General features: G+C 50.9%; 7 protein-coding genes across 7 annotated transcripts; 2 read left to right on the top strand and 5 right to left on the bottom strand.

The window, feature by feature from the left end:
• Positions 1-957: 957 nt before the first annotated feature.
• Positions 958-3,135, bottom strand: NCS54_00439900 (Sec2p domain-containing protein; the record flags this gene model as incomplete). The annotated part of the gene is made up of 2 exons (XM_053149938.1): positions 958-2,974; positions 3,128-3,135. 2 exons carry the CDS (start codon positions 3,133-3,135, stop codon positions 958-960), a joined length of 2,025 nt encoding a protein of 674 aa, XP_053005913.1.
• Positions 3,136-10,050: 6,915 nt separating this feature from the next.
• On the bottom strand, positions 10,051-11,541 carry NCS54_00440000 (Hypothetical protein; the record flags this gene model as incomplete). Its single annotated transcript, XM_053149939.1, has 1 exon — positions 10,051-11,541. The coding sequence occupies one exon, from the start codon at positions 11,539-11,541 to the stop codon at positions 10,051-10,053; it is 1,491 nt and encodes a 496-aa protein (XP_053005914.1).
• A 2,502-nt stretch (positions 11,542-14,043) lies between these two features.
• Positions 14,044-15,864, bottom strand: NCS54_00440100 (Fungal-trans domain-containing protein; the record flags this gene model as incomplete). Its single annotated transcript, XM_053149940.1, has 5 exons — positions 14,044-14,129; positions 14,179-14,864; positions 14,933-15,606; positions 15,674-15,719; positions 15,824-15,864. The coding sequence occupies 5 exons, from the start codon at positions 15,862-15,864 to the stop codon at positions 14,044-14,046; spliced, it is 1,533 nt and encodes a 510-aa protein (XP_053005915.1).
• Positions 15,865-16,272: 408 nt separating this feature from the next.
• NCS54_00440200 (NmrA domain-containing protein) lies at positions 16,273-17,379 on the top strand (the record flags this gene model as incomplete). The annotated part of the gene is made up of 3 exons (XM_053149941.1): positions 16,273-16,851; positions 16,908-17,249; positions 17,302-17,379. The coding sequence occupies 3 exons, from the start codon at positions 16,273-16,275 to the stop codon at positions 17,377-17,379; spliced, it is 999 nt and encodes a 332-aa protein (XP_053005916.1).
• A 451-nt stretch (positions 17,380-17,830) lies between these two features.
• Positions 17,831-18,373, top strand: NCS54_00440300 (NTPase-I-T domain-containing protein; the record flags this gene model as incomplete). The annotated part of the gene is made up of 1 exon (XM_053149942.1): positions 17,831-18,373. One exon carries the CDS (start codon positions 17,831-17,833, stop codon positions 18,371-18,373), a length of 543 nt encoding a protein of 180 aa, XP_053005917.1.
• A 2,235-nt stretch (positions 18,374-20,608) lies between these two features.
• Positions 20,609-23,743, bottom strand: NCS54_00440400 (Peptidase-S8 domain-containing protein; the record flags this gene model as incomplete). The annotated part of the gene is made up of 4 exons (XM_053149943.1): positions 20,609-21,262; positions 21,320-21,844; positions 21,891-22,405; positions 22,462-23,743. The coding sequence occupies 4 exons, from the start codon at positions 23,741-23,743 to the stop codon at positions 20,609-20,611; spliced, it is 2,976 nt and encodes a 991-aa protein (XP_053005918.1).
• A 357-nt stretch (positions 23,744-24,100) lies between these two features.
• On the bottom strand, positions 24,101-25,042 carry NCS54_00440500 (Hypothetical protein; the record flags this gene model as incomplete). The annotated part of the gene is made up of 1 exon (XM_053149944.1): positions 24,101-25,042. The coding sequence occupies exon 1, from the start codon at positions 25,034-25,036 to the stop codon at positions 24,101-24,103; it is 936 nt and encodes a 311-aa protein (XP_053005919.1). The 5' UTR covers positions 25,037-25,042.
• Positions 25,043-25,179: the final 137 nt, after the last annotated feature.

Raw genomic sequence — 25,179 nt, forward strand, 5'->3', positions numbered from 1 at the left:
GCCATAAAAAAAATTACACCCATAAAAACGAGGGGAGGATGAGGCTATACAGGACCGGGACGTCGGGCTACGGCGTATTCTCATTTGTTGACATGTGTCTGAGGGCACATCGTGGCATGCGTACAATGTTTGCGACACAATTCCATCATCTAATATACATTTTTATGTCATTCATGTTGTGAAGATTGTGTGATACTTGTTGGAGTAAGCTGAATCTCTTCGTAAAGGAATATACTAACGTTAAGCAAACTGTATATTGATAAGTTGCTCCGTCCAAGTGAAGCCCAAGATAGATATCACAACAGAGACCGTATGGCAAGCAAGCGTATGTAGTTGGTATCATGTGTATTACTACTACAACTAGTGGCAGCGTCAAATAGCATAGTTGACGGCCTTGCGTGATGATCTAATAAATGTAGGCAAGCAAACCCTGTGCATGTGTGCTCTCTCTCTCTCTCTCTCGCGCGCGCGCGTGGCAATCCAATCCAATCATGACGCTCTGGACCAAAAGCAGAGGACAAGTAAAGTATGTCGTCCCAAGAAACCCAGCCCATTTCCCGACCCAGTTTGCGCCTCCCGAAACGAACGATGCGCATCTCTCTCTCTTCTCTGTGTGTCTCCGTAAAACGCCAGAAGTTGTAGACCCGCGAGGACTCCCATAACGATCGATCGGTCCCTTCATCCAAGTCCCCCGGCAGTAAGTCAGTTCCCATAACCTATTCATCCAATGTATGTTGAAATATCCCATCCTTCGTCTTCTGAGCTGCTGTGTCCGTGTCGAGACAGCTGATCGAGCATCATAGCGCCCAGCATGCGCAATCCAAACTCATTCCCGCAAACCAAGCAATGCATGCAATCCTGTAACCCAAAATGTTGTACAAAAAATAATACACAAGACCCGCATCAAGAGATGACGCCGTCGTCAACCCCGTGCGAGTCTTGAAAAGGCTGTTTTGTTTATTGATCCGCCGATGGGATCGTGATCGACAGTCGCTTCGTGTCTTCCGAGCCAGAGCTGCTCTTGACATCCAGAGACTGTATGGAGCTGCGTACGCTCCTAGCTCCATCCGTCTGCAAAGGCGGAGTATGGGGCTCTTGAATCGGGCCGTTGACCTTTTCGTTCCGCGTTCGGTCAATGTTCATCATTGGTGGGGTTTGAAAGCCCGGGACCGAGAGATGATCAGACACCACACTCTCTTCGCGGCTGGTCCGCGGGCTCTTCTCCAGGTCAACCGACAGTGGCGCCTGGGTGTTGGGGATAACACCTCCTCCAATCCGAGACCAGAACATCTGCTCTCGTAGTCGTACACTCTCCTCCCAGGCAGCCTTTTCGTGGTTCTCGTCGTCAGCTCGCCAGTGACCGTCCTTGACCATGCGTAGAAATCCAAGAAAGTCGCACGTAGAGCGTACGCGGTTGAGGCAGTACTTGCACAGAGGGTGTCTCTGAGCAGAATCGGTCTCGCTCGTTCGGAATCGGTGGGTACGCAGGTAAATAGGATCCTTTCGAGAGTCACCGCAGAGGGAGCACGGATAGAATTGCGGCTTCGTCAAAGCAATAAATGATCCAGTGGTTGGGACAGGCTCCACGACCAGTGACCCCTCGGCAATCGAGTTGATAACAGTTCGACGAGCAAGCCAGGACAGGCCCGGAGCCATATCAAGACGAAGTGTAGGCTCAATGTCTTCTGCCAAAACCCGCTTGTAGAACTTTGTCTCTTTCAAGCTAGGCAGAGGAGCAACGGAGGCGTTCGAGGCAGCACTGATGGTCGAGGCGGGAGTGTTCGGTGACTGGGGGGCGCTACCAACAGCCTGACCCGTTGTGTTGAGAGACGTAGTAGAAGCATTGGAAGGGTGAGCACTTGAAGTCGAGCCACCGAGACCAAACGAGGACAGCGCGGTGAGGGCACCCATAGAGCCCGACGAGACACGACTTCCAGCACGGTTGCGAGAGACTCGAGCGAGGCTCACAAAGTCATCGTACGAAGTCAGATCCGTTCGCAGGACAGGTTGGATCAGATGGGTAAAGCTTGTCGGGTGTGAGGGCTCGGCAGCAGGAACCCATGGCGAAGGTGAGGGTTCATTGGCGGATGTTCGCTGATCGTCAAGAGAATCGGATTTGGCAAAGCCGGGCGAAGAGGGAGCGGTAGGGTTGGTCTGGTCGTCGCGTTCGGCAGCCATGTGCTCCATGACGTGCTTGAGCTCAGAGAGCTGCTCCTGCTGTGACTTGAGCAGACTTTCGGAATCGGCCAACTGAGCTTTCAACTGGTCATTCTTGCGTTGCAGCACCTCGTGATCCGCCTTGGCCTCCTCCTTGGCCGCAATCACCATCTTGTTGGCCTCTTCGAACAGGGCAGCGGTAAGGTTTTCGAGCTCCTGCTCAATCTTCTTCTTGTCCTTTTCCGTATCGAGACGCTTCTGGCGCTCCTCGGCTATTTTGGCCTGCCAAACCTTCTTTTCAGCCTCAACGGTATGCTTTCGTATCCAAACGTCGCCGGCCAGCATTTCACGCTGCGAGGCATTCTGGGCTTCGAGGATGCGAATTCGGTCGCGGGCAGTGTCAAGCTCATGGCGGGCGGCCGATAGGGAGTCATCGAGTATTGTCTGGTGGTTGATGGCGTTGATGAGTTTTGTGCTGAGGGTGGCGACTTCGTCATTGAGGTCGGGATGGTGATTAGGGATCGAGATACTACCGTCATCGGCCGGGCTCATACCACGGCTTCGTGGATCAGGCAGGGTGCTCATCTCATCGCCGAGGTCGATAGGTGCAGGAGAACCGATCGGTAGATGTGTTGAAGAGGAAGATTTGACGGGTGTGTGATCGGGGGTAATTGTTGAAGGAGTCCGAGGCTTGTGACTAGGCACAGAAGCGATCGAGGAAAGTGATCGGAAATGGCCTAATGATCGTCGAGACGCTTGTGAGGTTGTCGCAAGAGGCTGGCCCCAGCCAGCGGCGGCGGCAGACATTGGAATAAATCTAGAGCAGAGCAGACGTGAGCGTGAGTTTGGGTGTGCGAGCAAGGTTCGGCGAGGCAAAGGATAGAGTTTGTGCGTAACAGAAGGTGTGACAGAGGAAAAGAGATGGTGGTGGCGCCCTGAGTCAAGAATTCAAGGCGAGGAGCAAACATACGAGTCCATGGCGAACGGGCACGGTGGAGAGTGTCAGTCGAATCTGTCGTGTGCTGTGCTGCGCTGCCGGCCCGGACAGCGACGTGCGTGACCTGACCTGACGTGACCAGTCGAGATGAGACAGGTCAACGAACGTTGGAGGACAGAGCGTCAGGGTCAGGCAAGCTCAGGATCCGTGGGGAGAGGGGGAGGGAATTGGCAGCGCGGCCCAGTCCAGCGGGAATGGAGGATGGGATGGAAAAGACGGATCCTCCGGACCCGACACGGTTTGACGACGACGAGCGAGTCGAACGGCAGACAGACAGACCAGACGAGGGAGAAAGAAGCGACGGAGGTCCGAGTGTAAGAGGGTAGGTCTGGTACAACACCCTCTCGTCTCTTCCTCAGGACGGGAGACGACGAACTGCGGCTTTGAAACTGCGCGAGCCACGTTCCACGGGGTCGCACGTTCCACGACCGGGGGGTTTCGATGGACGATGGGGCAGAAATGCTGTGGCTGGTTGACTCTAGCGCGCAGCGCAGCGGTACGGTACGAGATGAGGAGAGTGAAAGAGGAGCTCCCTCCCGCTCCGCTGACTGTTACGGACTGGAGTGACGCCTGTGTGTACGAATACGTAGCCTGGGCGGCCGCGGTCCCCGTTTTGTTGCTTCTCCGCAAGCCTTTCGCGAGGGTTGCTCGAGATGGATGGGGCACCCAGTCCGACAGTGTCGTATCGTATCGGACGCGGATCGCAATGGGCGGGTGGAGTTTGGGATGATGTCGAAGCAAAGAAAGAATGCCAATCTCGACAAGATTTTCTTGGTGTTTCGTGATTAGGTCAGTGGAAAGAAAGGGGACCAACCAGTACAAGTAGCCACGACCCTGTCCCGATCAACTTCTCCTACACATCCATTCAATCAATCCAATCTCTCTTTTCTTCGCCTCACCATTCGGGGGGGCTCGACTCGCCTGCAGGCTGCCGGTGCAAGGCCTTGGGAGCGGGTGAAATGGGATGGGGGAGGGAACAGCAGTACGAGGATGCAAAGTACCTACCTCGTGTCGGCCAACCAGAGGACAGAACACGAGCAGGGAACGGCAGGCGCGACCTGGCCTCGGCCCTCACCTGCCCAACCGGACCTCAAGCGGAACCGCCTCAGCCACGAGCTGTCTGGTGACGCCACGCCATCACATCCCAGGCGCTCTTGCCCCTGTTGGGACTAGCCAATGGGCCAGGGCCAGGAGCAGCGGATACTTGGACACGAGGTATCGTCGAGCAAGCTGAACTTGAACCTGAACGGGATACGCGGTCTCTGACTTGATAGCTCGTGCGCTAAAGAGCAGAGCCCAGCTGGACTGTGACAGACAGGGGGCCGTTCCAGCGCCTTTTCCGGGGGCCGGCGCTCGATATCTAGCCGCTAACTCAGCGATCAAAAGGGGCCGGGGCCTTCTACGAGTCCGCTGTGACGGAAGGAAGACTTGGTCAGCACAGGCCTCCAGCATCAAACAGCTGGGCTGCCAAGTTCGAGGCCAGCCGAGACCCTGAAGACGACAGGAAGCCTATTGGCAATAGTTTTCAATTGTGGCTCAATCTCTCAGGAGGAAGCAGAAAAAAAGGAGAAGAGAAAAGAGTCGAAATTGAAAAGGATGATGCTGTCATCATCATCCAGAGACGGGACGGGAAGCCTCTGCTGCAGGTAAAGTGTTTTTCTCCAGTTCTCCTCTCCCTCCCGCCCCGTGCCAAGTGGAGAGAGTGAGGGCCCGGGCCCGGGCAACAAGCAAGAAAAGTTGGCGCTGATGACGGCTCCATCTCCCATTCCCATTCTCACCAAACAAAAAAAAAAGTTGGATGACGGTGACTGGGGTCAGGCCCCGATTTTTTTTTTTCACAAGCCACGCCAAGGGAGAAACCAAGACCAAAAGACAAGGGAGAGTGAAGCGAGACAAGCGCTAAAGATGGACTGGAATACGACCGTGATACGCTGCTGGTCCAGGGTAAGCTTGGGTTGGGTTGTTTATCAGCGACAAGCTCATCAATTGGAATGAGATGAGGTTGTGTGTTGTTGCAGAGCTATCACATTGGGCGCCAAGTCGGGCAATCATTCATTCACTGCAGCCCCTGCTTATTTGTCGTCCATGTTTGTTTCCGTCTGACTGCATTGTACTGCTCCGTATCCCTTCTCATGTTGTCCTAGTAACACGCAAACAACACACAATTTGCGATGAGTTGGCACTGCGGGTAACGACAGCTATCGTTTCAAAAAAATAAGCAGAGGCCAGCACAACACATCATTCTCAACAAAGACGCTGGAATTCAACGGGCAACGACGTCAGGCACCGAGTTACCCAACCCAAGACACTGTCTGAAGCGATTTCCACTTCCGGAGAAAATCTCAGTTGCCCAGAGACAAGGGATTCACCAGTCACATAGCAAAAGCGAGGTCATGTCTCATTCTCAATTGGACTTTCGACTGGATAACATGTCATCTCGATTTAGAGAAGAGTGTGTTTCCGTGCCCAGACCTACCCGTGAGCTAGTTCTGCAGTGAGTACAGGGTCGTTTTAAGCTCTGGTGCCGAAAGCTTCCATCAAATTCATCGTGAACTTCAACTGTCACTGTGAAGACCACATCTCGTAAAAATGAAAGGCCAGGCTTACTTGAATTGTCAGCATGTCAATGCAATGCATCCGGGATAATTGGAAAAATGTCGCGGTGGCCCTTGATCTTAATGTCACCAAGGATACTCCTTTATACACCCAGAGAGAGTAGATGTTCTGCCCCTTGATACTTGGCTGATAACTCCCCTCTGAGAACTGGCCACAAGAGAAAAACGAGATTCTCACCGTAGTTCGTCATCACAATAACCAAATGTCGAGTAACGCCGGGAAGACTCTATCATCTACTCTAAAAAAGGACATCTCTGACCACATCTCTCGCGTGCGTGACCAAAGCAACTTTATTCCACAAGACATCTGTAGAGTCCTAATAAATAAGGGCTAACACACCAAAGCATATGCTGAAAAGTTCCGTCTCGTCCCCTCTCACACACCGCGGAAATCAAAACCCCCAAACCGACCCCGGCGATGCGATCCATCTTCTGTCTGGCAGTCGCCAGCCTCGCCGCTGCGACGACAGTTCCACTCCCATGGACCGCCCTGAACACACACGGCCTCACTTGGACCCGCTGCAGTTTTCAATTACCCCCAAACATCGAGTGTGCTACGATGGAAGTTCCTCTTGACTATACTGACCCGCTGTCGAGTCAGACCGTGCTCATGGACATTGTGAGATACGCGGCCCTCAGGCCGCCCGTAAGAGGAAGCATCATTATAAACTTTGGCAGGCTTGGAGCCATGAACATCGTGAAGATGATGAAAGGGTACAGGAGATTAGCAATGTGGGTGATATAGGGAAGCAAAAGAGGTGATCAAAGTTGACATGTCTCAGGGTCACTGACCGTCATTGGGACTTGGTTACTTGGAACGTTAGGTATCGTGTGCTCAACTTGACTGGGATGCGAGTTCCATCTGACTTGATGATAGAGGAACCGGGAGATCAATCCCCTTCGATTGTTCCAACCCCAAGGTCCCGGGATCAGCCCCTCCGCGTCGGGGCCGGAATAATGCTCACCTGAATAAGACGTGGGCTCAAGAATGGGAAGAGGGTTCCAAACTGGCCGATGATTGCCATCTTCACTTTCCCGTATATGGTACCATGTTGGGAACGGCCTTCCAGGCTAGGGATTTGATGCAGCTTGTGGACGCCCTGCAGGAGGACGGCATGTTGAGATACTGGGGTACGCAACTCTAAAGAGCCGTCAAGCGTGGATTTGCTAAACAAGACTAGGGTTCTCTGCCGGGTCTATTCTAGGAGCAACAGCTGCTGCCATGTTCCCAGACCGGGTCGACAAGGTCCTGCTTGATGGCGTCCGGAACGTACACGAGTATTACCATTCCTTGTTCGTACTCCCAAGCTTCCTTCAAAGTATTTCAACGCTAAAAAATCTACAGTGGAGATCCAAATCTTCTTGATAACCTGGATAACACCTTCCATGCCTTCCTGAAGGGATGCGTGGCTTCTCCTCATAACTGTGCCCTGGCCCGCGCGTACCGAACCGTGGACAACATCAAGTTCCTCATCAGAGAGCTTTACAAGGAATTGGATGTCACGCAAAAGGAAATTAATGGTGTCATCTTTGATTCCCACCGCTTCCAGGCGTACTTGCATCGATCTCTCTACTACCCCAAAAACTACACGACGTTGGCCACGACTCTGGACAGACTGGTAACGGGGGATATGGAAGCCCTCAAGGACGTCGAGCTTGCTACAAGAGAATGGCTAAGGCGTAGTGATATCACCTTTGGCGTCCGTTGTGGTGACAATACCAAGAGGACAGGTACTCTCCTGGACTTTGAGCCTGTCATGGACGAGCTCCGCAGCAAGACAGAGTGGTTTCCGCACCTGCCAGAGAATATCATGGAGGCTACATGTGTGCAGTGGCCTTTCCAGGCAAGAGAGTTGTACGACGGAGACTTTAATGTCACGACTAGGAACCCTGTTCTCATGATTGGCAACGAATGGGACCCCGTGACTCCTTGGCAAGGAGCCCAGAACCTGAGCGAGAGTTTTACCAACTCGGCTGCCCTCAAGTACAAGGCGTTTGGTGTAAGTGCCATAGTCAAAAGTAAACCCTTGGCGTGCTAAAATGGAAAAACAGCATACTTCTGTCGCCCAGAACTCGGACTGCGTCTGGAACGTCATCAACAAGTATTTCACGACGGGTGAGATTCCTTCACCCGGCACTATATGCGAGCCCAACGAGCCCATCTTTTCAAACATGACAGACCTTGGTAGAGTGTTTGGGCTGGATGCCAAAGCTGGAATTGACAAGTTGTGGAAGGTCAGGGAGACCCTAGGATACTGTGATTTCTACTAACCTCGCTTTGGGGCGGCCATCAATATGGAGATTGGGTCCTTTGTAGAAAAATAGTTAGTTAGTTCTTTGGAAGCCAGATAGGTAACTAGTGACCTCTCTTTTTAATGTTACCCGAGAGAATGCATGTGGATGATGAATTCTTGGATCTCAAGAGTTATTCTCTCTTCGTGTTACCTCACTACTTTAAGCCTTTCTCTTCTCATAGCAGCCGGAAAAAGTGTAAAGCACAGCAGTAAAGATAAAATCAATTCATTCTCAAACTCCTCTATGATAAGGATGCAGCCTCGACTTGAGAATTGGTTAGTCTACACCTATAGATAGACGAATCGCTTCAAGGATCATCTAAAGGATTATCCTACCATGTCCGACTGGATGAAGGGCACTTGATGCATAGGCTTGAACAATGCCAACGACAACAATCTCGGCATGGAAAGCATAGGCAATGAGGCTGTGTAAAATAACTAAGTGGCCTCGGCCCCATGACCATCCAGCAGACTCTTATATGTGATTGGACAGTTCGGACTTTAGATGCAAAAAGGAACCCAAAGCGGTACTAATAAAGTTGCAAGCTTGATATGAGCCTCTACGAATAGTGCCCTGCCCCGGCCTGGTTGCAACAGCACTGGGACATGGGTATCGGCTGATCAGGCTTTTGCTGCTGCAGGATTGAAACACGGCTGAATTGTATCCGAAAGAGGTAATCCATTCGAGCAACATATGTAGACTATCAAGCTGCACTGGGCATCCTTTGGATCACAGAGCTCTGTGATGAAACGCTGGAATGCTGACCATAGGATTACAGTTTGTGCGTAGGACCATAGGTGCCACACCCCGGCTCCTTCGGCCCTCAAGAGGAGGAAGTTGTTGGTAACGGCATCTGGAATTTGGCATAAGGATTCGGAGAGTGTCATCGAGGCCATGTTGGAGTAGGCAAGCCGAAATGTACGGATTCTTTACTTGGATACTCCCTTGTGGTAGCACCAATTCGATGAACTTGATTTTGTAACACATCTTGATGAATTTAACAGTGAAATGCAACCCTGACATGACGATGAGCTTGAAGAACAAGAGCTGAATTGCTTGGTACGTCTTGGAGGTTTCGTTTCGTTGGATTAAGATGATAAATAGCTACAACACACTGGAACGAGTTGTTAAGTGACTCTGACTTGTACAACTACGTTCTTCTCCCTCAACTTAACTGAACTTTAAAATGCCATTGTGCATGTTCAAGAAAGACAATGACAACTGCTTGAATACTTCGGATCTTGTACAGATTGGAACGCTCAATGCTCTACTGGGGGAGGAGACGATAATTCCTTCAGCCCGCAAGGTTACCCGCCAGACAGCGAATAGCCTCAGTTTGCAGGATACCCCTCAACCAATCAGCAACCTCGGTTCCGTGGTCTAGTTGGTTATGGCATCTCGTTAACACCGAGAAGGTCCCCGGTTCGATCCCGGGCGGAACCACTCTTTTTGCCCTGTGGAGGCCTTCATTGCTCTTCGTGTCCTTCATTTTTTGCCCCCCTGCTCCCCCTTCCTCTAAATCCATGCATCAGTATTAAGTGGTGACCATTATGGAGTTGTTCAGTCTCTATTTGACGTCATCACTCAAACATGCTTGGCTGGGTCTTGTAAGGTCGGTGAAGTGTGTCTCTTCAATCTCCTCGCTTCAAGCTAAACTGTCACGTTCATCCTGACAAGTAATAGCGCTCTTAACCTCTTCTTTATGCTTTCTTAGCTTCGTAACCTTTGCAGAGGTAATGTAGTCGAAGTAGACGAAGCTATCTTGGGGCCTGTCCACTTTACTCTTACCTACTCCTCATAACCCCTAGTACTATCTGAAATTCTTTAAGTCATTCTTCTAAATCTGAACATTCTTGTGACTTCTGCCTCCTTTTATAGATGTTAATAAAGTGTGCGTCGCAGCTCCGACGCCTATCTATGTGCATGTATCGCTACATAATATCTAGACCACAACGAGAACTTTCCTTTGGGGGCAACGTGGACATCCTATGTCCCGTCGTCCTCCCTTTCCCTCACGTCATCAACACAGTCCTGCCAGCTAATCCACTTCATGTATGCACATTCGATCATGGCGATGATGACCATTCCGACCCCGAGACCAACCCACAGACCATCAAGCTTCATATCCGGGTTTCCAAGCTCAAGCCATATGGCAAACGGCACAGCAGCCATGTAATTGACGGCCAGAACAACCCACGCAGCGACAGACTGCTTTGCCAGGCCCCTTAGCACACCGTTGGTTCCGCAGATGACAGAGTCAATGATCTGGAACACAGCCACAGTGAGCATAGAGCGGATGGCGAGATCTCTTACGCCAGCGTCCTCTGAGAAGAGATCTGCTAATGGACGCCGCAGGGTGAATAAAAAGACACCGTCGAAGACACCTACAGCCAAGAACACGATGGCATACAGAACTGCGGCTCGACGTGCTTCCTTTAAGGCTCCTGCACCTATGAGATGACCGAACCGCGTGGTAACAGCAACACTAATCGAGAATGGGATATGCCATGTAACGATGGAGAGTGTGTTGAGCACGGTCTGGGCGGCGAGATGACGGGTTCCGATGTATGAGGTGCTGATCATGAGGATCTCAAAAGCAAGCCACTCGGCGGCATTAACAGCTGTGCTTGCAACGGACAGACGAACCATTGGACCCCATTCCCCGACGGAAAAGGCGGCTCGTGCATCCCAGCCGCCCCAGCAGCGGTGGGACTTCTTCCCGAAGACGACAATGTACAGCAATAGCAGCGCAGGTCTGAGGTTATTCGCAAGGGCCTGTCCAAAAGCAGCTCCATCTAGACCCATGTCTAGCTTCACGGCAAAGAACCAACTGAGAAAGGCATTGACAGGCGCGCAGATGATGAGCACAACCATACCTGGACCAAAATCGCCCTGAGCCTGCAGAAACCTCTTGCCGGCCTCGAAGAAAGCATATCCAGGCAGTCCAACAAGACTCACGCGCAAGAAAGAGGCGGCCTTGAGGGCGAGAGTCCGCTGGGGTACGAGCAATGGAAGAATCCAGTGCGAACAAAGCCAGAAGGTGGCGACGGGGACCATGACGACTGTCATGAGGATGACCATGCGCTGGATATGTAGTCCCACGCCCGTGAGACGACCGGAACCATATGCCTGGGCACAGAGAGTGTCGAGAGCGGTCGCCATACCCTCAAAGATGGTGAAGCCGACAATGTTCATGGTGGTCAAACCCAGGGAAGAGGCTGCGAGATCCTCGGCGCTCAAATGACCAGCCACGACTGTCGTGATGACAGTGAACGAGTACTGGAGGAGATAGGTCGCGATCAGAGGCAGGGAGTACTGGCATAGGAGCTTGGCTTCGGACCAGATGCTGTGAATCCCGGTTAGGGACTTGGTGTCCAATTGGGGCGTCTCGGGTGCGCGACTGAGGAGAGGAGAGGTCTCATCGTGCAAGACGCCATTGTAAGGCCTCTCCTCGCGCTGAGGATCGCGTGCAGGCATCGTCGTTGGTGTTGAGCTCGCCTCAATTGACAGATGATGCTTCTCCGGTCCCGTAGCAGCTCTAGGCCCACTTTCCAAGGGCGAATTGAGTGAAGGATGTGAAGCAGAAGGAAGAGAATGACGCGAAGACCGAGTTCGGAGTTGAAAATCTGTGGGCCCGGCAAACTAACACAGTGTAATTGTACTACCCCCCAGTAAAGTTAGCGCCTGAAGTCGTTCAACTTGCTGATGAATAGCGGGAACTTTTAAACTGTCTACGAGGTCTATATCACAGCTATATTTGCATATATGGTGTCAATTGGACTGCTACTAGACCCGCTCGGCCTTGAGCTCTACTCCCGTATAATAATTGTCTGGTTCCAGTCAATGATTGGCCCCCAACCAGACCCTGGCAACCTGCCTCACTCTGCACCACCTCCCAATGGACAGCAAGAACTCTCACCTTGTTGTAGAGCTTGTCTCGAGAAGAATCGCCGTAGTAGTTGCGGCAAGCCTCAGCCATGGCAGCCTGGAATTCGTGAACATACATAGTTGATGGACGCCAGGCGTTGGTCGGGTGGGTGGACGTGAATGCCATGGTCGTGATGGAGAAGACAAAGAAATAAAGTTTCGTGTCTGTCTGTGTGTGTTTGTGTTTGTGTTTGTGCAGATCGACCCAAAGATCTGAGGTGTGATGAGGAGGATGAAGGAAGAGAATTTAAATCTGAGATCGGGAGCGAGGAGCTTTACTTATAGCCATCCAAGACTATGATTCACGATATCTAGGGTTTGACCCTTCAAGGCTGTGATTCAGGATCTTGAGAATCTGAAGCTGTGCACAAACCTGTGTTGTTATTGTTGTTTATGGAACAAGTTGGAAGGGCTTATTATTATGTTAGTACTCTATTATAATCAAGATATATTTTAAGAAGATATTATGCTAATTTTTTTTATCATAAAGTGAGGATATTAACCTAATAGTATGATGCAAGTTATGTGCCACACTGTCCTGAACTCCCCCTTCACCCGGGTAGGTAGCCGACCTGTCCCTCGCCGTACTCCTCCTGTTGACTCACTCCAACAACCACAACCCAAGGGAGCAGTTCCGTATTGCTCTTGATGATGGAGGGTAGGACGAAGAGGGTCACGTGCAGCTTCGAGTAGCGCAATCGCAATCAAACCTAATGCATTCATGACAGGGACACTCTGCCCAACGTGACCCGTGCAAAGAATTAAGAATTATCGCCCAAAGTAATCTGACCATGGCAGGCCTATCAGCTACTGTATCGAAGCCCTCCGCGCCGGTAGGGGCCTGGCACTTGGCTCAGGTCAGAACTTGGGCCGTTCGGTCACAGCCTGCTCAGTTGCTTGCGCGGACTTGGCTGTTTGGGATGGGCTCGGCTGGCTGAGCCTGAAAATGTTGATTTATGTCTCATCATCGATCTTTCCTTCCTCACAAACGCATTTGCGGCGCAAGCTCTCTCACACCAAGGAGAAGATTGTCGAGTGTTACCCGCCAGTATCTGCCCTGCACCTTGAGACTACATGGGCGGTTCCCAAACAAATCAGCGAGACGGCCGCCCTTCTCCTCGACGCTGGGGCTGACTTCAACATATGCTCCTTCAAGTACGGCTCTGCGCTACAGTATGCGGCTTACATGAATCATCAAGACATGGCGAAACTGCTGATCGACCGCGGCGCCGACCCGAACTTCGAAGGCGGCTTCTTGGGTATACCGATTATTGCGGCAGTTTTAGGGAAATCCTCTGCCCTGGTGCCACTTCTCAAAGCGGGAGCAGATGTGAACAAAGTTGCCGGGTTTTACGGAACGGCATTGCAGTTGGCAGTCCATCAGCGTGTCTCGACCGTGGTAAATCTCCTCCTTGACCATGGAGCGGATCCGAATGTAAGAGGAGATTACTTTGGAAGCGCGCTGGAGGCGGCGAGCTGGGTTGAGTACTCACTGAGATACCCCATGATGAGGACACTTCTCGACCATGGAGCTCTAAGAATGGAGACCAGGTATTCTTGTAGCCACTGGCATGAGCTGATGTCAGAGACCAGAGGTCGTGTTGCAGGACTGCGGCCAACGGGTGATTCGGTCTTCGAGCCACCGCCAGTTGACTAGATACAAGGCGTTGGGATAGCATCAAGCACATTGTTCTTTTTAAAGCGTTGGAATTTCAGGGGTATATACCAATGTCATATTCATCATCAGTCTATACCAACATGCTGCAGTTTTAAGCCCAAACATTGAATCTAAGGAACCTGAAAAGAGGAAGTCGAGACATTTTCAAGCGTACGCAGGTTAAGAAAAAGACAAGATATTAATATCAATATAAACCCTTTAGCTAAACTTTCCCCAGGGATAGCTAAAAACATACCAAGAGCGATAATAAACTCAAAATCAAGATATAGTTTGAACAATTTTAGTATTTTTTAACCCTAACTATATTTAGGACCTAATAGTCTTTGCTATTCCATAAATAGTATATAGGTATTCTTAACCCCCCTGGGCCTTACCTATTGAGAGAAAGCGTCAACCATGATAGGCTCAGTGTCGATAAGGTTCAAGGTTCCACTCTGTTCAAGCAAGGCAAGATATTCACCTATTTAACATTGTCAGTCATGTAAGAAATGGAACATCAAAACACGAACCTGCAATAGCCCAACGCGTCGACAGCACCGTTAAGCTGCTCACCATCTGTCTCAAGGCGTCTCGCATTTCTGGCTCACCATCTTCGCGTATGAACCACGCACATGCAGTCGCGGCAGCATAGAAGCATCTTGCCATCAAAGGGCACTGAGTTGGAATCTGGGCCAGTCTAGGACCTGTGGAGGAGGCCAACACTCGCAACCCCTCTACGCTGAGACCTTGCATCTCTGTGTCTAGGGCCAATCGTGCTCGACTCGCGGTACCTGGGGCATCTGGGCACCCGTATGAACTGTACAGGTGGGATTGAGCTGAGACGCAGATGGCGATGGCACTCCACAGGGGATATTCAGACTCGCCAGATTCATAGCCCGCAGTCTGCTCGATAGAGAGTTTCAGGGCGGCCAGTGCTTGATGAAGGCCCTGGGCCTCGGTGAGGAGAGCTGCGGCCTCTTGTGAAGATCTCTGCTTGGCATCTCTATTGTTGATGACCTTGCCGAGCATGTGAGCCGCTTGACATGTCCTGGCAAAGCAGCCGAGAGGTGCGTAGGTGCTGAATGATGCCGTGTACAGTGGTTGACTGGGGATTGATTTTCCTCTGCCCCAGTCTTCATCGTTCACTGGCAGGAGTTCATCGGGGCTTGGCTCTGGCGTGGCAAACGGTAACCCGCTGGTTTCTGTGTTGATGACTCTGGTGAAGAGTATTAGCCACAGCGCTGATGCTCGTGGCTCTTAACAGAAGTCGACATAGTGACTTACCTATCGAGTATGAAAACGGACCACCAGGTTCTGCGCTGCTCCTCCAGTAGACTCCATGTATCGGCTGGCTTGAACAGTTGTTGGGCATCTCTGTCATGCCAGCCTATCAAAATGACCAGCCTAGCTGCGCGACCGATGGTGAGATACGCAGCCGGATGAATTGCGTGTGATAGTTCATAGACAGCAAGAAGAACAAGTGCTTGGATGAGTCGAAGAGAGGCTAGGCCTTCGTTTTCGGCGGAAGAGGAGAGATATTTCGCCAAGCAATACAAAGGATGCTGGGAGGGCGGTGATTTGTCAACACGAATGATGCAGAGTTTCATGCAAAGTAGGAGAAGATCGTGACAGGCATCATTCAAGGCAAGGTGAGCGTCTAGTAGTCGCTTCTCGCTGATCATGGGAAGCCACTGATGCATGGAAGTAAAGTATTCCTCGTGCAGAGCCCCTCGCTCTTCGATGGCCAGGTGTTCCGAGGTGATTAGCCGTAAGCGAGATGTAGGACCCCTTGTCAAAGCGTTGGTGGTGTTCAAGGGAGTAAAGAGGTGTGCATCCATGAAGAAGGATGACGGGAATGAGCAGCCAGGATCTTCGAACAAGGGGTATAGACCTGCAGCTTCTGTAGCTCTGCTTGAGCTGGGATTGGAATAGTCGCAGACCTTGCCAAGGCGAATACACTGTGTTGGGCATCAATTAGCCTTGGGTGGCCGGGTCTACGGTGTAAGATGCTGGTGTGGAACACACGAGTGAGCACGAAGGCAGCTCCTTGTTACACTTTCTCTTCAGACGTCTAGGGAACGTTATTAGCGGATTCACTCGTGCACTCATGTTGCCTAGGCGGACAAGTATGCCGTTCTGCGGTCGGGCCAAGCGGGAGTCTGAGCGGACACTTACCGGCATGCTTCACAGGCATGACGGGCCCTAGAGGGTGTCATGTCGAATGAGGGGTCAGTCCGCTCCTTTCCGCTGATGTGTCTGGTTTTGAGGATGAGCAAGGAGGCGAAAAGCGGAAATGTTTGCAACGAGGCTGCAGATGTTTGAGATGAAGAGGACGATGCTGAGTGAGAGCGGGATGGAGCGGAAGGGCGATATAGAGAGCGGCCACGGAGCGGACTTTAGTGGGGCCGTGATGGGCTGGGCTTGGCATTTAACGACGATAATGCTCCGTTACCGTTGTGATTACTTGACAATCATGGGATGATATTAGAAATCATATGCTAAATACTCGTTTCTAAGAGGTATATAAAGTTGGAGAATGACCAAAGCTTGGACATCATCAGCCAGCTCTGAACACGCTTCCACTTACACTACCACCAACGCTATCCAACAACCAAGAACCAACCATGACTACCCATAACCTCATCGTCGTCATCGGAGCCACGGGAGGCCAAGGAGGCTCCGTCGTCGATACCTTTCTCAATGCACCCAATTGGCGAGTTCGAGGCATCACCCGCAGCTCGTCAAGCCCTAAAGCAGAAGCTCTTAAAGGGCGTGGAGTCGACGTCGTCCAAGCCAACCTAGACGATCCGGCTTCTCTCGTCCCGGCCTTTGAAGGTGCCAACGCCATCTTTCTCGTCAGCGATTTCTGGGCCATCTATACTGAGCTGGCCGGCAAACCCAACGCACACCCTGGGAAGCCGCTTAACGAGCAGGCCAAGGAACGGGAGACGCAGCAGCTCAACAATGCTATTGATGTAGCTGCTAAACTCCCTAGCTTGAGCCGCCTGGTGATTTCGTCGCTACCACATGCGGCGAAATTGACTGGCGGGAAATACAGTCACATCTACCATTATGAATCCAAGGCCGATGCTGAGGACTATGCGAAGGAGAAGTACCCGGATCTGTGGTCCAAGACTAGCGTGTTCAAGGGCGGCTTCTTTTTGAGCAATTTCACGGATCATCCAATGTCTCAGCCGATCAAGGTCAGTAGTCTTGGAAGTTGCTGTGCACTAGAGAGGGTGTTGCTAATGCCGCATAGAGGGAAGATGGCAGTGTTCAATTCGTGTCAAACCTGAACCCCGACGCCAAATTCCCATTCATCGCGCAAGACGAGGACACTGGGCCCATTGTCAAGGCTCTCATTAACGAGGCACCGGGGAAGAGCGTCATGGGATGGCGGGAGTGGCTTACACTGCGTGAAGTCGTGGCTACCTTCAACGAAGTGACCGGTTATAAAGCCGAGACTGTTCAGCTTCCTATGGGTCAGTTTGGGTTTGATTGCCCGCCTGACTTGAACCCTGAGTTTCTGGAGAATTGGGCATTCGCCAATGAGTATGGGCTTGAGGGCCGTAACGATCCTGATATTATTCACCCAAAGGATGTGAGTTGACAGTGCTGCCAAGTTTTAGTTGACATCGTCTAACATTTCATAGCTGGATTCGCCTCCTGAGTTGGGGACTGTTGCGGATTGGCTAAAGAAGCAGGATTGGGCCAAGGTGTTGGGATCTTGAGAACAGGGGACATGAGAATGCGCGTTGTCTTGAGAACCACGTGTATATAGTTGCAACTCCTGTCAAGATGATTCTGTCACTATTCACACATAGTAGTTAGAAGAATATGTATTCTCAAAGGTGCTTCTGGATTTACGACATGTCCCTAGAGTCGATACTTGCGGTGCAAGGAAAGAAACGCTAAAAGTAGGCATCTGGCTATCAACCGTTGTCTCTTTGACTCATGTTGTTATCCTGTGTCGTGTTGTGAATCACTCTCACCAATCACCTCATTGACGTGATTGTACGACCGTGGAGTGGAGAACGGAGAGCATACATTGAAAATCCCTCAGCTTTCGGTGTGATGAGTCATCCGCTCAATCTTTATCATAATTCATTCTTACTTATTCCACAGCTACGTCTCAGTCAAGACATTCTCCAACAAGACTTCAAATTTTCCTATTCAGAAAACATGGCTACTCCTCAGAAAATTGTGGTGATTGCTTCCAATAGCATCCCCAAAACAAAAGCAGCTCGCGAAGGCTTCGCTCAACTACTTCCTGATTCCTACGACTTTCAGGGCATTAGCGTTCCCTCTCACGTCGCCGAACAACCCTTTTCGGACGAAGAAACCCTACTTGGAGCAACAAACAGGGCAAGGAACGCCCAGAATGAACTGCCAGACGCCGACTTTTGGGTTGGAATCGAGGGAGGAGTCGAGCCTCGTGACGGCTCGATCTTCAATTTTGCGTGGATTGTCGTCATTGGAAGGGATGGAAAGCTAGGGAGGGCTAGGACCGCAGGATACTTTTTGCCAGAGAAGACGTGTGAGCTGTTGAGGCAGGGCGTGGAACTGGGACATGCAGACGACAAGATCTTTGGAGAGACAAACTCCAAGAACAAGAAGGGATCGGTTGGGATTCTGACGGATGGCGTTGTTGATCGAGCGGACTTTTACACTCAAGCGGTTATCTTGGCTTTGATTCCTTTCAAGAATGCCTCACTGACATTCTAATTAGAACATTAGTGGCTTAATTAATTATTACATATACCTAGGTTGTTAGTCACCTCCATGTCGTAGTCGTTGGGTCCCATGCTATCCGTCGATTGGAGCATGATGCCTTTCCTCTGTCACCGACTAAGAACGTGTCGACTGGCACCAGGTCAGTTCTGTGCCCTGCAGCTCTTAGTTGGATAAGGTTCGGCTGAGGACGCATGGATTCGCTGGCTGTATTAATCTGTCTTCCTATCATTGCTTCGTTTCGTTTCCTCTCGTCTCGTCTCGTTTCGTCTCGTTTTATAGTTTCCAGTCTCTTCGCCATAGCCTCGACGGTCGATGTCGAGGCGTGATGTAGTTTACTTGTCTTTATATTCTCGACATGCCACGAGAAGAACTATTGCCCAGGCTCAACACAAGTCCTACACTGGTCATTACGAAGAGCACAACGGGCCATCAAAATCGACTCGACCTAGGCACCTAACATGTCTACATCTCAAGGTAACACCCTCTAAACTACTCATTTTTGTCACCTGGTTTCTAGCTTCGACGAACATACCTTGGCCCTACCTCGACGCTAGAAACAGACCCTGATGTTGGCTAGCGATTCTAATATGCTAATTGGCTTTGACGCAGATAGTACTGGAACCCTCGACTCAAATGAAGATTATAAAACTATAAAAATCATCGCCCATGAAGTGATAGGCGACGCTGTTAATCTTACTATTAAACGGACCAAAGTTCAAATAGGACGTCAAGGATATTGTCATATCACTAAGAGCGAGATGAAGGTTCACAACCAGGAGAAAGTTGATAAATACTAGGAATCTTGCGGTGGCCGGGAAAGGGCTATTGGTGCGAGGGAATAGTGTGACCATTGATGGAGGCTAGGGGCATGGGATTTCGAACCAAGGTCAAGTTTGGAGTCAAGTAGAGAAACCATCATGCGATACAAGTTTCTCGGCCTTGATTTATGAAGTGTAATCATTAACGCTTTACCCCTGAGGGAGCAATTAATGGTAGTAACCAGCCAAAGCCTGCAGGGTATTCGACGGCGTTGTGGAATTCCACAAGAGAATGAGTATGAAATGATATTCTTCTACCCCTCTCTACTTTCTAGGCATCGTTGGCGGGTGCTGTATCGTCCTTCAACACATCTCTCGAGCAAACCTCGCCTCATTATATGAGCTTTCATAACCTTCTTGTTGCCAAGTCAGTACAAAGACATTTGTGCCTTTCAAAAATATCCCAAGCTTCAAACACTTACCCATACTTGACAGAAGTATACTGTTGTACTCTGAGCGAGTCTCTTCAACACAGATGAGCTCCCGTGCAACATGGCGTGACCTGACAAAGACGGTATCCCATTCCCATATGACACACTGCTACACAAAAAGGCGCAATAGTCTTCTGTCTTGATGCCCGAGTGTAAATGGCAGGCTCAATGGAAGCTACATGGAGTGCGGTAAGTGGACAAAAACGTCACGTCTCGCACCAAATTCTACCAATATGTACATCATGCCTCCAACTTCCATCAGCCTGAATAACATCCTTTTAAAGCAACCCAGAGTTTCGTTATTTTCACTTTTGCTTCGGTATTGCATTTGTTTTAATTGGCAACGGTATTTAATGAGAAGAGTTATGTACTCGCTCTTTTCGCAGTCCCAATTTCAGAGCCCATGGAGATGCACTCGACGCGGCGTATCGGCCAACCAGATTAATCTATTGTTGATACTAAACTGCCTCAGACTCGCCTTGACAGCCGCAGGGCCTTCCGGCTCAGGACCATACGTCGCTTTTTCTCACTCTACCGAGTGGGCTATATGAACCGGATAGACATCCTCAATACATATCTCCTGATCAGCTCTCGGCTCAGTACTCGAGGCATACGATGCTCGTTCTATAGCACTATCATCCCGTATCCTTTCTCGCTGTCGTTTTATACTGGCACTGAACGGCTCAGATTATTCGCGGTTCCCGTGTATTGTGACATGGTCGCTCACCAGGTGATACCAGTAACCCTCAAATTAACTGAACGAATGTCTATCATCACCATGTCTGTTCAAATATGTCGCCATACATGGCCCTTAGAGCCCGTAGAACTCGTTCATTAAAGTCAGCTCTAACTGGGAGCCTTGTCTCTCGACACGACGGGTCGAGGCTGTTCTCCGCCATGACACAACCCACATTAAGGCAATTGCAGTCACACCCTAAGTCATAGTGTCTGTTGAGCAGGTATAATAAGTGGCACAATTAAACCTTCATACAAAGTGTCGTTCCAACCTTGGCAATCAAGTTAATCCAGTCCTCCTGGTCAACCCTCTCCTTCTCCTCGACCCTCTTCCCAAACACCTCCCACACGGCAATAAATTTGTGATTGCTCTCCTCCGTCGTCCCGATATCCTTGAACGCTCTCATCATGCTCTCATGCTTCTGGAGCGACTGAAAGTCTCTGCGGGCCTTTTGTTTCTCTACCGCATCTGTGGCGAGGAGGATACGCACTTGAACGCAGTAGAGAATCAAAGCCGCTAAACCAGCTGCCAACGCTGTAGCTACTGAAGAACCTGTAACTTCTTTAACAGCAGTATCGGTAGGACCACCGTCAAGCTCGACCTTGGTACCGGGGAAGGTAAAGCTGATGTTGTTGATGTTGCCAACCCAGCTGTCGACGGTCCCCGAAGCTGTGGCCGCGCCGATGGTGAAGATCTTGGGCGTTGCTTTGGACGGGTAGGTGGCAACGTGCTTGGCTCCTTGGTCTGAGGCTGAGCAGAACATGAGGATGTCGGCGCTGGCCGCTTTGGTGATGGCGGATTCTAGAGCTCGCCTCTCCTCTTCGTCTTCGGGAGGATCGATGGTCCAGGACATGGAGATGATGTGTACCTTTTTCCTCACCGCCGCAAGAATAGCCTAGAAAAATAATTAGTTTCTAGCGCATTGAGTTAAGGGATACAATGCTTTGCATACCTGTGCTGCGCTCTTGGCGGTAATCTGCCGTGCTGATTCATCTGAGGGATGATCTTCTAGCCTCAACACGTAAAACTGTGCTCGAGGACACAACAGGTGGATCTGCTTGGCCATGATAGTCCCATGTCCAGTACTAGACACATAATAAGGATCGTTCAGGTTGTGCTCAGGGTCACGTTTGCAAAACGTCCGTCCACCGATAAACGAGTACTCGAGGTCTTTGATATCCACGCCGTCATCAATCAGAGCAATCTTGATGGGCTCTTCGATGCTCTCCTCAATCTTTCCACGATCGTAGTACCTCTCAGCGTCAAATAGTAGTCTGCGGAACTCTTTCATACACTGAATCCACTCGTGCTTGTTGGAGTGCTCGGTTTGATCTTCAGCTCGGGTGGTGTTGACATCAGCTATTCCACGGCGGACGACTGGTCCGTCCTTGAAGACGTCGACGTCAGGCATGAGTCGTTTCATACGTTCGAGAAACTCCTTGACATTTTGCTGTGTGCGAGAGCTGGATTCGAGGCCCTACTCAGGTTAGACATCCGTGAAACACCGACTAGACGAGACGCACCTGTTGAATGTGAAGATGTACCGTCTTCAGACTTCGTAGCTTCTTCAAACCTCCTTCTTCACTCCATCCTCTGAGCACAGCATTGTTCCCGCTCCAATAGAGGTGTACTTCGCGTGCTTTTGGAGCAACCTTGTAAATCACCTCGGTACACAAGTCGGTCTTGTTCCAATCCCAAACCTCGACGTCCATAGACTTGAGTGCATCCTCAATAGCCTCATCACTATGCGCCGGCATGGATGAGTCGTCGATAAAGACCTTGAGGATGGTCTTGACCCCCTTCTTGCGCAGACGATCAAACACGTAGCACAGGTCTCGTCTACCGGCTCCGTCTGGCTTGGCTGATCTTCGACTACCTGATCGCTCGCCGGCTCGGTTTACTTGTACGCTGAGCTTAGGTATGGCGACGTATTGGAGAATATCCTCAAACTTGAGCTTGGACAAAAGGTTCTCTAGACCTGCTTGGGTGATGGTTCCGCTGTTGACGTCGCCTGACAGGTCAAAGTATAGTTCTTGCTCTGCGACACGTCAGCCTTTTCTGATACCGTAATTACATCCATGATAAAAATCTTACCTGATGTTGTGTTGCGCCCGTATAGAATCTCCATGGCCACGCCATAGCTCCGAGAACGCAGGTAATGAAGTTTCAAAAAACGCTCCACTGCTTTCACAGTCGTCTCGTCTACCTTGGAAGAAGACTTGTGGCTACTGTCTGCCCCCTCTTTCTTCTCACTTTCCGTCGAACGAGAAGACTTCTTCTTCTCTCCAGGCAACGGAAGGCTCGGTGCTGTAGTGATGATGGGCGAGTTTAACCCGGACGGGTTCGGGACTGGTCTTCCTCCATACTTGGTACGGGAATCCAGCTGCTGATTGAGTCGCCCGTCTGGAACTCCAGGGTCAGGTCCATGGACCCGTGAGCCTGATGAAGACATGTTGCCTCTCTGATCCGGTCTCGTTTCTCTGTTCGGCTCGTCCGCATTGCCGGGATTCGGACGGCGACTGCTGCCCTTTTCGCGCTCGCTCTCTTCTCTAGCCTTCCTCTTCTCCCTTTCCCGAGCCTTTCGCGTTGTCTCCTTGTGATGAAGATAAGGCGACATGCCCTCCTTATTGAAGTCACCAAGGGGAGGGCCCTCGAGAATCGCCTGGTCGCTCTTGTTGACGATGCGCTCAATAATTGTCAGCTGCTCCCGCCTGCATTTCTTGTATTCGACTGCAATGTGAAGCGGCGTGTTTCCGTTGGCGTCCTTTGCTGCGAGCGTGAGGGGATCTGCTCTGTCTACGAGAAGATCGAGGAACTTGACCCTCTTGTCAACGCCAACGTGGAGGCAGTTCATCAAGTCGTTGCTCGGGATGGAGAGGATGGAACTGATGTCTGGATGAGCATCGCACATCCACTGGACCATCTTTTCCTTCTTTGCTTCGATGGCTAGAGATAATGAAGTATGGCCTGATCGATCTTGGATCTTGAGGTAATCTCGACGATTTGCGAGGAACTCGATGAGTGGCTGCATTTTGCTGTCGAGCTTTGGAAGCTCCTTTTTGTCCATTGTGGCCATTATGTGTAGTGCCGTTGGCACGCGCTGGTCTCCAGTACCAGCCGCAAGAAGTTCTCCATCGCCGTTTGTGAAGTTGACGTAGTCCTCCTTGATTGTGAGGTCCAGTTTCCCGTTCTTAATCTTTCTCAAGACATCATCCAGGAGATCCTTTACCGAGACTTTTCTGTGGTGATCCTCGTCGTCACTCTCAGAGTCATCTTCACTTGAATCGTCCCCCGCCTTGGACTCAGCCTGCTCCGTGTCAGACTCTGCAGGTCCAAGATCGTCAAAGTGATCATCGTCATCAGCTGCGGGACTCATGGTGGCGTGGTCTGAGGGTATCTCAACGTATAACGGGTCACTAAAAGAACGAAAAAAAAGGCAATTGATCGAATGACGGACTTGACGCGACTACATCTCAGGAATAGCACTGATTTCTCCGTTCACGACCCTCCCCCAGCCTCGTCCTTGGCCCCCAATGCAACGTCTCCCCCCTCGTTCACAGAGAGGCATTTTCTCACCCAACAGTGGTCCGGTTGTACAGGGATCTCGAGGTCAGCTGGCAAGGATGCTTCAGCCCTGTAGACATGGGTCGATACAACTCCGCTTCAGTGCGTACATGACTGCATATCAGCGCTTGCTCGCTTCAACTGATTGGTTGCGCTACGGGCTTCTCTCTCAGGCTGTGTCCTTGGCCTTCTTCTTCAGGGTTCTGTCAAACACGATATCAACAAAATCATCCAGATCAACGGCCCCCAAGTTCTCGATGTCGTACTCTTTGCGCAACTTGTTGGTTGGCGGAAGAGTCGGATCAAACAGGATAGGATCGTCCTTTGGCGTTGACCCAAACAGTTTGCCCATCTCCGACTTCCAGTCTGCTTCCGCGTTGATCGTTATCTTGCACTCAAAGTTCTCCTCGTCGTATTTCCTGTTCAACAAGATCGCGCAGCGCATGAAGCTCGGCGTTCCTGACCGGATGGAACTGTTCTCGTGAAGAACCCAGCTGGCACCCACTCCCCTTCCATAGTCGTCGCTGAAGATGTGTCCCGTTACACGAGAGTCATCGCTGGTGGTACGGCTGACCGTCTTCTCCCACTTTACCGTGCCACCAATGTCTGCAAACTGGCTGACTCCCGCGTTGACTTCAGTCCCGCGAGTGAGCGACTCCTCCTGAGTTGAAGACAGCAGCGTGACACGACCAGCAGGGGCGATTGCTTGGACCTCTGGTGCTCGTACCCCAGGGACGTTGCTGCTGAACTCGAACTCGAGCGTTGCCGAGAGAATTCTTCGAGATCTTTTAGTCGTGTCCAAGTACAGGTCGTAGACGAGAAGAGTTGCGTTCTCTCCAGAGTCGACGGATAAGCCTCCATGAATGACCTCTCGAGATTTGCATCGCACTTGGATGATGCCTCGACGTTCAGTCACTGTCGCTCTTTGGAAGGGTGCTGAAGGGTCGTTTCGGGTGCGATAGCCGCTGCCTTTTTCTCCCTTCTTGTTCAGGCCGATGCTGATGCTGGTCTCGTCTTCGTCCCAGTCCTCGTCCTCGGGAAGCTCAATGTCTTCATCACTCTCCCCATCGTAGTCGTTGTTGTTCTTTGTCTCGGTGTCGCTCATGATTTTCTTGTTGAGGAGTCAATATCTCCCAGCCGAGCAAAGAACCAGTACCATGGTTCTTAATGCCTTCAGCCCTGCGTATAAGCAAGGATGCCCCGCACGGGCTGAATGCCTCTTCTGGCTGTTGCCTTGGCTGTGCCCTT

The sequence above is a fragment of the Fusarium falciforme genome, chromosome 3 (genome assembly GCF_026873545.1).
Source record: "Fusarium falciforme chromosome 3, complete sequence".
Classification (NCBI taxonomy): domain Eukaryota; kingdom Fungi; phylum Ascomycota; class Sordariomycetes; order Hypocreales; family Nectriaceae; genus Fusarium; species Fusarium falciforme.